Source organism: Panthera uncia (assembly GCF_023721935.1).
Source record: "Panthera uncia isolate 11264 chromosome C1 unlocalized genomic scaffold, Puncia_PCG_1.0 HiC_scaffold_3, whole genome shotgun sequence".
Lineage (NCBI taxonomy): Eukaryota > Metazoa > Chordata > Mammalia > Carnivora > Felidae > Panthera > Panthera uncia.
The window spans coordinates 54,337,454-54,350,057 of NW_026057584.1; the positions used below are offsets into that span (position 1 = coordinate 54,337,454).

Below are 12,604 nucleotides of genomic sequence, written 5' to 3' on the forward strand. Positions count from 1 at the left end.
TAGCCTTCTCACCTTTAGAGTCGATACTCCATATATATAATTACCATTTAGGTTGCTAATATCTTTTAAAAATGAGTCAATGCTTTTTTTGCTATTTTTTGCATATGTGGATGTTGTTCCGTTCATTGCGTATCATTTTTCAAAATGTCTATCTAATACCTTTTAAGTGCCTGAAGTGGTTAAGAAAGCAGTACCTGAAGCACCTACTCCTGTTCCTAAAAAAGCGGAGCCGCCACCAGCCAAAGGTATAGCAAATCTCAAATAATAACATATTTAAATTCCAATTAATGTTCTTTTAAAAAAACAGAAATTTCTTCTCTGACTGCTTTCTTTAAATAGCAAACTTATGAAATTGATTAAGGATCAATAAAACTGTAACCCACTTCATATCTTTAGCCTTTTTGGAATGTTAATGGATGGTTATGTGTGTATGTATTATTCCAGAAGTTTCTCATTGTAACTGAGAATTTTAATGTTAATTAGTACATTTCTTTATACTTTTATACATAACAATAGATTCTTCTTCCCCACATTCCATTCATAAATCTTATTCCATTACATAGAGTTTTCTCATGTTACTATAAGTATGTATACAATCTTATTTTATAGGGGAAAAAAATCTGTCCTAATGCTTGGATAATAACTATTTTAAAGAGCCTCGTGTCCTTTCTAATATTTTGCCTAAGCACTCAAGTTTACTGCAAAATGTCTACTTCTCATTGCTTCCTAATAAAGTTACTGCTTCAGGAGTGCTCTTAGTCGATGAGCTTATGCTGTCCCTATCACAGTAGGCATCGCCAGCAGATGTAATACTATCAGCAGAAAGGGCGCCTGTGTCAAGGCTTAAGTACTCCATTATGGTAATCACTTCAAAAAAGTCTCTGTCAAATTAAAAATTGTAGAAGTCTTTGTCACATTAAAAATAGGCCCAATATTGGTAACCCCTGCTATTAAATAAATAAATAAATAAATAAATAAACAAACAAACAAACAAACAAACCAGCACAGGTTCTTGTGGACACATCCTCTAAGGTTTGGTTAGCACAAATAAGGGATTTGGAAAGATAACTCTATTGCCTATAAAACTGGTGGCCAGTAGTACGGAGTGTCTTCTTAAACTTTGATTATTAAAGATGTTGTTTTTGCTGTTTTTATGTCATGTTTATTATTGAGTATTGTCAGCTAACCGAAATGCCTAATATCTTTAAAGTGCCAAAGAAGGTTCCTGAGGAGAAAGTACCTGTTCCTGTTCAGAAAAAAGAGCCACCTCCAGCCAAAGGTACATATTCTCTTATAAACCTAAACTTCCTGTTAATATATTCTCATTAAGATTTTTATGTTTGGGGTGCCTGGCTGTTTCAATCCACTCTTGATCTTGGGGGTCATGAGTTCAAGCCCCACGCTGGGCATGAAACCTACTTAAAAAGAATAGATTTTTTTTAATTCAAAAAAAGATTCTTATGTATTATGTCTCTGTGTCTTGACTGTTTTGATGTCTTTTGTCTATGAAAATTTGCTCTTAACAGTCCTAAATATTAAAACTATATCTTTAAAGTGCCTGAAGTACAAAAGAAAGTCCCAGAAAAGAAAATTGCAGAAAAGAGAGTCCCTGTGCCTAAAAAAGAAGCTATTCCCCCAGCTAAAGGTATTTTCGGAAAGATCTTTGATCTTCACTTATTGTTGCATGAAAGCTTTTTTTTTATTTCAGTTGTTTTTATTCTGTATTTTGAATTTACATTTTCATTTCTCTTGTGTTTTAAAAAAAAAAAAAGACAAATTTCTTAAACTAGATGCTCTTTCAGGGAGGACTGTCCTTGAAGAAAAAATATCAGTTGCCTTCCACAAAGAGGAAGTAGTAAAAGAAAGAACAGAATTAGAAGTAGTGGAGACACCAGTAGAATATCTTGAGGAAGAAGAGTTCCATGAAGTTCAAGAATATTTTGAAGAAGAAGAATTCCATGAAGTAGAAGAATTCGTTAAAGTAGAACAACCCAGAATTGAAGAAGTACACAAAGCTGAAGAGGTCCGTAGAATAATAGAAGTTTTAGAGGCTGAAGAAGTGGAAGTATATGAAAAACCCAAAGCTCCACCTAAAGGTATAGGAGAATTCTGTAGATACTACAAATTGTTATATCTTGCTCTAACTCACTTTTTTTTAAGTGTATTTCATGTTCAGTTTGGAACACTGGAAACCCACTTACTTTCCAAGTTAAAATCATTGAATGCTTTAAGCATGAGCTTCAACTATTTGATACAAAGATTAATATGGAGTAGAGATTAACCACACAGAATATAATTTAGCAGGCAAAATAATAGTATTTGATATCTACTTATCTAAGGAGCTCACTATATGAATTTGTAGATTCTTTTTTGAATCTAGCTAAGAATGACTGTTGCAAACAAAATTCTTTGTTTGTACAAAATTCTTACAAACATAAGAATGGTTGTTACAGGTACCAAAATATCTGACCAAGGTTATCAGTTGAGTGAAAAAGAAGCTCCTCAGTTCACTGAAGAATTTACATGTGAGGCAATACAACCATTGCTTTGTTATCATGAGTCAACTGTTCACAAACTGATCACTGCTTATCAAAAGCTTCTACCATTTTATGATATTTTCATTAGAGAAATAACATTAAGGAAGTAAACGAAGCATTGGTAACACCACCCATTCTTGTATTTTTTGAGGAGAAACCGTAATACAAATAAATTCTCTTCAATACCACTCCAGATCTTGAACAAATTAATGTATGTGTAATGTGAAGGAATATGTGTATGGTGTGCATGTGTGCTTAGTATACATAGAAAATCTACAATATAGATGAAATCTAGCAAAGTCACATCTCTTTTGGAGGTGTGATGCAAATTCAAAAAAAAAATAGATAAAGCATTTATGAGCCCTCATTGGACTAACTTTATTAGTAGCACTCCCTAATACTTTAAGAACTCATTCTAAATCAAAACACTAATATCTTTGAAGGGCCTGAAATATCTGAGAAAATCGTTCCTCCAAAAAAACCACCCACTAAAGTTGTTCCTCGAAAAGAGCCACCAGCTAAAGGTATTTCATTGGTGAAAAACTACTTACCTAATTATATGTACAGTAGCACCTTGATTGCATTATAAGTTTGTGTTCTTGATGTTTTTCTTCTGTGTTTTGTGTTTTTGGAATTTCTAAGACAAACTATTATCTTTAAAATGGTTGAGGGTCCAAAGGAAGTTCTACCAAGAGAGAAAGCCACTGTTGTTATACCTAAAAAAATAAAGCAAATATCCTTATCAACCAGATAGTAAACCCAGGTTTCCTTCTTTGGTACTATTGAATTGTATATTCACTAATATGCCTTTTGATAAATCCATGTTTTCCTATTAATCATTAGTTTTAATAACTTAGTAATAATAAATACATAGTGACCGTGTGTTTAATGTCCCTGCTTTGTTCATTCTTGTAAACCTCTTGAGTTTTACAACAGAAATTAAAAAAAACACCTGATAAATAATATATATTTCTATCTTTAAAGTCCCTGAATCATTTAAGAACCTTATCATTGAAGAGAAAGTATCGATTATTCCATCAAGACAAGCAGAATTAGCACCAGCTAACAGTGTCTTGTTAATTTTTCTTGTCAAATTCTTAACGGATTCTAACACGGGAAATTCTTCTGGATCTCTGTTGTCATGTTTATTATCAAAATTCAACTCATTTTAAGTATAGTAATGTATGTGATAAAGTGAAACTGTTTTATATTGTGACTATGTCATGTTTTGTGTTTATGTTTTTCTTATGTTCTGCTTGTTACAAATCTTTATGAATGTTTAAAAGTAAAAGAAACTATTACTGCTATCTTTAAAGTACCTGAAGTGCCCAAGAAAATTGTGGTGGAAGAAAAAGTATGTGTTCCTGAAGAGCCCAAATTTCCACCAGCTAAAGGTACCAGCCTTTGCTGATTTCACCACTAATATAAAACCCCCTTTTATTCACTTACTGTGGAGCAGAGAGAAAGAGAGATCATTCTCCCCTCAATGCCACAATATAGCTGAATTATGTAAACTGCAGTTTATGTTCTAAAACATAGTCTTCCCTTTGTGATGACCTTCTGGAAACGAAGGCATATGCCTAAACATTGTTATTGTTTTTGTTTGATCCTCTTCTTAAGCGATAATTAAGTGATATTGACCCCCTCAACTTCTTTTCAAAAATAATTTATTTTGGAACTATTGTCAGGAAGCTCTGGAAACAAACATTCCAAATAACAACAGAAAATGATGCTATACCCCAAGGGCAAAGTATTTTTAATATGACAAATCAAGAACTCATCAACAAGGCAATCTAGAGAGACGCACTGTGTATTTAGTTGGCTTACGATTTTGGAATTCTTGGTGTTCTTGTTAGATCCCCCTCTTTATCTTGATATTTTAGACCCAATTATGATATTTTTAAAAATAAAATAAACAAATATCTTTAAAGCACCTGAAGTACCCAAGAAAATTGTTCCAGAAGAAAAGGTTCATGAAGCTGTTCCTAGAAAGCCTGAAGTTCCACCAGCTAAAGGTATACACTGATACTAATCACAACATGAAATGATTCTTTGTTTAGTTATTCATAGTTTAAAATGAATGTGTGTGATGTTAAATTCTTGTATTTGGCTTATTTATATTCTTTGCATATTTGTTATTTATCACAATTAATATACTAATATCTTTAAAGTTCCTGAGGTGCCTAAGAAAAGTATTCACGAAGAAAAATCAGCTACAGTTCTTTCTGAAGACACAACGACGTACAGTGAGTGTAGAAAAATCGGTGCTTCTCTTTGGTTTCAGTTGTGTTTGTCTTCACAGCTTTTAAAAATAAATATACTAATACCTTATAAAAGCCTAACATGCCAAAAAATATTTGGCCAAAATTAAATCATTTGAAAGTTTACTTGCTCAGACAAGGTATATCTCCTCACCAATTTAAAAAAAATAGTCCTTTACCTGTAACGTTGCCCAAATTTAGAAAAGCCATTTACCTTGTTGTATTTGTCACTGTCTTGTCTTGTTCTGCTCTGTGTACAAATATTTTCAGCTCAAAAGCATTTTATTTTCTCAGGCCATGAAGTAACTTACTTTAACTTCATAATAATATTTTAATTGGACTTTATAGATTCAAAATGCCCCATTATTATTTTTCTACTCTTCCCAGCCATCATTGGAAATATTTTGGCAATACTGCTCCAATCAAACCATAGATTTATAAGGCCATTACAACATCAAAAGAATTCTCAAGCCATTTTTTTTGGTCTTATGCAAAATTATGATTAAATAATTTGAGGAGTAAAATATGAATAATAAAATACTCTGAATAGAATACTATTCAATAATCTGAATAGTAAAATTGCTAGGAGTCAAGATACTCTTCCATTTATTTCAATCCAAAAAATGCCAATAGTTCTGATATTCTTTCATTTAGTTTAATCTAAAAATTCCCTGCTTAAACCCATTTTTTTTTGTCTTTAATACTAGGTTGGGATAAAAATATATGATGACTCCCTTCTTTGAATACCTTTTCTATGCTTGAGTTTCATTATTGTCATCAGCCAGTCTTCCTTTCTAAAAGCTGGAGAAATCTTTTATTTTCTTCATTTGCCTTATTTCCAAAGATTTAATTATTTTTCTTTTTCTTTTCTGCTTCCAATCCCTAAGTGGTTATTAAACTACACAGCCATAAGCCAGATGTGGTTTGAGATTATAGCCAACTACGTTTCTGGAAAAGGAAAGGACTTATATGAATTTCCAGTAGCCCAAATATAACATAAGAGAATTCTTAATGTGCAACTCAATATCAACCCTGTTCTTTATGAACAAAACCAAGAGCAACAGGACAGTTTTACCAATAACTTTCTGCAAAGTAGAATTATATAGCCCCTGACCAGGGAATTCCTCAATTTTATCATCATCATAAATGAGGGTTCTATATGATAAAACTGGAAATTAGCCAATGTGTTATTGTCATTAGTTTGTGTCTATGTACTACTGGTAACTTGGGTGATGAGCGTGTATTGTGTATTATGTTTTCTTAATACTGTTTGTAATTGACTTGAAATTCCCTTAATTGTATAAATACTAATATCTTTAAAGTTTATGAAGTGTCTGAAGAATCCACCTCAGAAGAAAAAGTACTTGTGACTCGTCCTCAAAAGACAAAAACCAAAATAGCAAAAGGTATATAACACCAATGATCTGGTCTGAAGAAAATTTATTTTTTAGCTCATTTTAAAAGCTGAATCTTTTCCTTCACTGTTTATAAATATAACTATACTCATATCTTTTAAGTGCCTGAGCCACCCAAGAAAGTTGTTCCAGAGGACAAAATATATGTGACTATTCCTAAAAAGAGAGAAACACCAGCAACTAAAGGTACATTTCAACAACCTCGAACTTGGATGAATAACTTTGGATTCAAGACTCAAAAATTGTGTGTTATATAATTTACTGTTTTTACAACTTCTAAGTGTAAACCTACTAATATCTTTAAAGAGCCTGATACAACCAGAGAAGTTTTTCTGGAGGTGGAGTTACCTGAGGCTGTTCCCCAAATTCCAGAGCATCCTCCAACTCAAGGTATAATTCTTAGTTATGAAAATCTAAATGAGAAAATCTTTCTTCTTCACTCTGAAAGATATGTTTAGTGTTTTGTGTAGGTTCTCAGAACCTCTAACGCTAAAATACTAATATCTTTAGGGCATCCAATGTACCCAAGACAAGGAACTTTATATGACTTGCCTCCCCCCGCCGCCCAAAAGAGTCCCACTCATACAATGTACAAGGATAAACAATTAGAACAAAAATTAAATTTCTAACTTAAAGTTATAATATCTGTTAACACATGTAACTTTCTTAATATGTTGTGTCTTTGTGTCTTTGCCTTTTTCTCAACTAAAAAATACTAATATCTTTAAAGAGTTGGAAGTCTCCAAGGAAGGTCTTCCAGAGCGGCAAGCTCCTGTTGCTAAAAGAAGAAAAACACCACCACCAAAAGGTACAAGCCAGAAGAAAGTCAACTTTCATATCTCATGATTGTAGCTGTACTTAACCCATGCAAATATACTTATATCTTGAAAGCTCCAAATGCTACCATTTCAGAGAAGTGGGAGCCCCCGAAGCAGAAGCTCGACTGGGTATACACATGTTCCCAGGAGTTATTCAAGAGAAAATAGAGGAGGAAAGATCTTTAACTTATCTAAATGGAAGATACATGGGTTATAAAGTTTAACCTCTGAGGCCTTCAGGGAGTATATGAATACATATAATGTTATATGAGACCCAGATAGATTCTTCAATAGGATTACTAATACTATTATTGTTTCCCAAAAAAGAAAAAAATCAGAATAGCTAGAAAAAATCTACACAAGACCACTTAAAATATGTATATTCCTGAAACTAGATTGAATTGGTTTAGCTCCCCCTTTAAACCAGACATCAGTGCCATCAAATGACAGAGGTGTTTGGCTGTAGACTATAAATCAGCAATTCAACTCTCCATGGGGTTGAAATCGCAGAATATAACTGCTTAATAGAGTTGCTTTTCTATTAAGATAAACTTACTACTAAAAATAGGCATATTAATTTGAAATAATTATTTTCCCATAAGACTTAAACACAGAAATATTTTTGGAAAACCATGACTTAAAGACAATAAAATATGAAGTTCAATGACTTTGAGCAGCAGTTCTTTCTGTAATACCCTCTCCACTTGAGAGCCTTCTAAAACCAAGGCAATTAAAACTAGTTAAAGTTGGAATTCTGTACTGAATACTTAGTTGCTCCTCTCATTGTCTTTTATTTTTAAAGAGTTCTACATTTTTCCATTTTGAGTGTTTTAAATAAATCAAAATATGAGAAAGTTTTAAGACATCCAGCATAACAGTTTCTTTACAATATCCATGATATTCTGTACTTTAAAGAATATCTGAACACTTTGCCCTGATTTTTTCAGTCTAGATCTTTAGGTCATTCTCCTGTCTCCCATGCTTGAAAAACAAACACCTTTCTAAAGTGCCTAAAGTAGGGGTACAAAATGAGGCCAATCCAGATAAGAAAGAAACTGTTTTGTTCTCCTCAAATTAATATATAAATGTACATCATTAGTTATACAAAATCAATTTTTCTCACTTGAAGCTAGTTTTCCATGATCTGGTTTTCTATACATCTACCATTCCAAGAAATTAAATTACTAACATTGACAGTACCTGAGGTGACCAAGAAAACAGCTCCTAATAAGTATGTATTCTTACCATCGTTAAAAAATCCAATGTGGGGAGCAGGGAGGGCCCCCAGTCTGGGGTGTTCCTGTAGGTTGAGTTAGGAATAAAACTCTTCATCACTCTAAAGTATGATGCATTAATATCTTTAAAGTGGCTGAATCACTTCAAGAAGCTGTCCCTGTAAAGAAAACACCCAAGGCTGCTCCCCCTGAAATTGAAACACCTTCCAGTAAAGGTATCATTCATTCTATCATTCCTGCCTTCATTCATTTCATAAATGTCAATGGTGTACATGGTGGTAGGGAGCTGGGAAATAATGAACAAAGACAATTAAGACTTGATTCCTTTCTTCAAAACTTTATACCTCATCCACCTTTTAAAAGAAGCACCCATGTAACCAGAAATATCACTTTGGTTCAGTTCATGTCTAATGTCAGTTAACTAGTGTCTTCACTGATCCCTTAACCTCTAAGTATGATACTAATATCTTCAAAGCACCAGAAGCTGTGGAAGAAGTTGCTCCTGAGATGCAAGTATCTGAAGATGTTCCTAAAGAGCCAGAATCTCTGCCTGTAAAAGGTATGTGATACCTGTGAACAGATTCTGAAGAAGAGATGATATGTCCTCAGCTCCTAAAACCATGTTTTTCTAATGTCCCTCGTAACACATAAACATAAAAATACAAATATCTTTCAAGCATCTGAAGCTGCACCCAAAGTTCCCTCTCAGAAGCAAATATTTGCAGGTGTTCCTATTAAAACAGAAACCTCTTCTACTAGGAGTATTCATTCAACAAATACTTAGTGAGGAGGGTCCACAGTGTCACAGGAACTATGCCAGGTGCTAGGGAAGGCCGCTTCTCAAGAAAGGACAGGCAAAGAAGAGACTTCTAGAAAACTACATTTGCTAACTTATAGTGGTTACTGTTTTCACTAACAATTTTAAATCTTTAAATGTGAAATACTAATATCTTTAAAGTGCCTGAAGCTCCTCAAGAAGCTGTTCCTGCAAAGAAAGTCCCTTCCAAAAAAAGAGAACCTCCTTCAGTTAAAGGTACAAATTACCATGCCCTCAAGCTGAAGAAGAAATAGCTCTTGTAGTCTTGAAAATATTTTGCTGTTCCTAGTGATCTTCATAACACTAAATATTAAAATACTAATTTCTTAAAGTACGGGAAGCTCCCCAAGAAATTGTTCCTGAAGAGAAAACATATGTGGTTCCTCACAAAAAGCCTGAAGTTCTTCGTGATGAAGGTATATGTTGCTAGAAGCTTAGAATTTTGGGAAAATGTCTTTTCCTGTGTAAATGTGTTTCCTGTTTGTCCTGATTCTTATTTATTACATCCTAAATGTAAAAATATTAATATCTTTAAAGTGCCAGAGGCTCCCAAAGAAGTTGTCCCAGAAAAGAAAGTGTATCCTCCCCAAAAGCCTGAAGTCGTACCTGTCAAAGGTACATTCTAAACCACTCTTTAAGGGGAGGTAGGGAGGGCAATGGAAAGAACCACCTTACTGGACTTGAAAGTTCTTGTCTGTGTTGATTCTTGTGACTCACATGTAAATTTACTAATATCTTCAAAGTACCAGAGGCTCCCAAAGAAGTTGTCCCTGAAAAGAAAATGGCTGTGGCGCCTCCTAAAAAGCCCAAAGTCCCATCTGTTAAAGGTAGTTGTCACTAACCTTAGGTTTAAAAAGATACAACTCTTCTGTTCTTGGAAATATTTTGTTCTAGCGGTCTCACAATGCCTACATGTAATTTTACTAATATCTTTTAAGTGCCCGAAGTTCCTCAAGAAATTGTCCCTGAAAAGAAAGCACCAGTGGTGCCTCCTAAAAAGCCCGAAGTCCCACCTGTCAAAGGTATTTGTCACTGGCCTTAGGCTTGTAAAGACATCACTCTTCTGCTCTTGAAAATATCTTGTTCCATTGGTCTTCATAACTCCTAAGTGAAATTTTGCTAATATCTTTTAAGTGCCCGAGGCTCCCAAAGAAGTTGTCCCCGAAAAGAAAGTGGTTGTGGCGCCTCCTAAAAAGCCCGAAGTCCCACCACCTGTTAAAGGTACTTGTCACCGATCTTAGGCTTATAAAGACATATCACTCTTTTGCTCTTGAAAATATCTTGTTCCAGTGGTCTTCATAACAACTGATTGTAATTTTGCTAATATTTTTTAAGTGCCCGAGGCTCCCAAAGAAGTTGTTCCTGAAAAGAAAGTGGCTGTAGCACCTCCTAAAAAGCCTGAAGTCCCACCAGCCAAAGGTAGTCACCCCCATGCCACTGTATTTGATACTGTCCATTTTTTTCTCTACTCTGTCTAATCATGAAAATACTAATATCTTTAAAGTACCCGAGGTGCCAAAGGCAGCTGTTCCGGAAAAGAAGGTGCCTGAAGTTATTCCTCCCAAACCGGAAAGTCCACCCCCTGCAGGTAATGTCAAAGCTATACATACTAGGAAAAGAAAACAACTATAATTTTAGCTAGAAAATTATATATGTAAATACCACAGCATAAAGGTGATATAATTCTAAGGAAAATAAAGTCAGGAGTTAACCAAAATATCTTAGTGTATAATTACATGGTACAGTCACCAATTTTTTTCATCTTTTCTAAACACAAATTACCAATATCTTTGAAGTGCCTGAGGTGCCGCCAAAGAAAGTCATCCCTGAGAAGAAAGTACCTGTGGCTCCTCCTAAAAAGCCAGAAGCTCCACCTGCTAAAGGTATTTATCCTTCCATGTTGTTGGTCACCTGTTCCAGGGGGCTGGGAAAAGTGTGTATAGACATGTCTGCCAGTCCATGAATTGTCTTTGCTTGGATAAATGTGTTGTCGGTATTCCACTTTTATAATCTCTTACTAAAAGATACTAATATCTTCAAAGCTCTCGAAGCTCCTAAAGAAGTTTTACCTGAAAAGAAAATATCTGTGGTTGTACCCAAAAAACCAGAAGCCCCACCTGCTAAAGGTATTTATTCCCACTGCCCTGTTAAGAAGAAAAACTATTGTCTTGTATTCTTCACAATCATTGTAATATAGGCCTTCATCATTCATAAATTCTAAACATTCTAATATCTTTTAAGTTCCTGAAGTTGCTCAAGAAGTTGTCCCAGAAAAGATAATTCCCAGGGCACCACCCAAAAAACCAGACGCCCCACCTGTCACAGGTACATATTAGCCCTGACTTTATTAGGAAGAAGAAATATCTCTTCTATTCTTGAGAATAATTTTAGCCTATAGCTCATCATTAACTACTCGTTTAATACTACTAATATCTTTCAAGTGCCTGAAGTTCCTCAAGAAGTTGTTCCAGAACAGAAATTCCCCAGAGTACCACCCAAAAAACCAGAAGCCCCACCGGTTTCAGGTATTTTTCACTCCTGTCCTTATCTACAGAAGAAATACCTGTCCTACTCTTGGAAATATTTTTAGTCCACTGTCTTCATTAATCTAAATGTAAAACTACTAATATCTTTTAAGTGCCTGAAGCTCTTCAAGAAGTTGTCCCTGAAAAGAAAGCACCAGTGGTGCCTCCTAAAAAGCTGGAAGTTGCACCTGTTCCAGGTACTTGTCACTCACCTTAGACTTCAGAAGATATAACCCTTCTGCTTTTGAAAATATTTTGTTTTAGCAGTCTCATAACTCATAAGGGTAATTTTTACTAATATCTCTTAAGTGCCCGAGGCTCCCAAAGAAGTCGTCCCTGAAAAGAAAGTGGCTGTGACGCCTCCTAAAAAGCCCGAAATCCCACCTGTTAAAGGTATTTGTCACCAACCTTAGGCTTAAAAAGACCAACTCTTATACTTAATGCCACTGAATTGTATCCTTTAAATTACTAAAATGGTAAATTTTAAGTGTATCTTGCTACAATCAATAAAATTCCAACAAGAAGAGAAAAAATAAATGAAAATCCACAATAGAAAAAAAAAAAAAGAGAGAAAAAAAAAAAAGACCAACTCTTCCGCTCTTAAAAATATCTTATTCCAGTGGTCTTCATAACTCCTAATTGTAATTTTACTAATATCTTCTAAGTGCCTGAAGTTCCTCAAGAAATTGTTCCTGAAAAGAAAGCACCAGTAGTGCCTCCTAAAAAGGCCGAAGTCCCACCACCTGTTAAAGGTACTTGTCACCAACCTTAGGCTTATAAAGACACCACTCTTCTGCTCTTGAAAATATCTTGTTCCAATGGTCTTCATAAACAACTAAATGTAATTTTACTAATATCTTTTAAGTGCCTGAAGTTCCTCAGGAAATTGTCCCTGAAAAGAAAGCACCAGTGGTGCCTCCTAAAAAGCCTGAAGTCCCACCACCTGTTGAAGGTATTTGTCACCGACCTTAGGCATCACTCTTCTGCTCTTGAAAA

The 12,604-nt window shown here is 34.5% G+C and overlaps 1 protein-coding gene across 50 annotated transcripts in view; it reads left to right on the forward strand.

Annotated features, from left to right (window-relative positions):
* Positions 1 to 12,604, forward strand: part of TTN (titin) — a 275,095-nt gene that overhangs the window by 134,142 nt on the left and 128,349 nt on the right. For 42 of the 50 annotated variants that reach the window (XM_049615442.1, XM_049615431.1, XM_049615432.1 and 39 more), the window contains 6 exons: positions 168 to 245; positions 1,211 to 1,279; positions 10,218 to 10,304; positions 10,419 to 10,502; positions 10,588 to 10,671; positions 10,880 to 10,966. In XM_049615442.1, coding sequence (XP_049471399.1) covers positions 168 to 245; positions 1,211 to 1,279; positions 10,218 to 10,304; positions 10,419 to 10,502; positions 10,588 to 10,671; positions 10,880 to 10,966 — 489 coding nt within the window. Of the gene's footprint in view, positions 1 to 167; positions 246 to 1,210; positions 1,280 to 1,555; positions 1,646 to 1,802; positions 2,097 to 2,980; positions 3,062 to 3,853; positions 3,932 to 10,021; positions 10,106 to 10,217; positions 10,305 to 10,418; positions 10,503 to 10,587; positions 10,672 to 10,879; positions 10,967 to 11,917; positions 12,002 to 12,604 lie in introns of all 50 variants that reach the window. The other 8 variants (XM_049615440.1, XM_049615455.1, XM_049615462.1 and 5 more) reach the window with 6 other exon arrangements.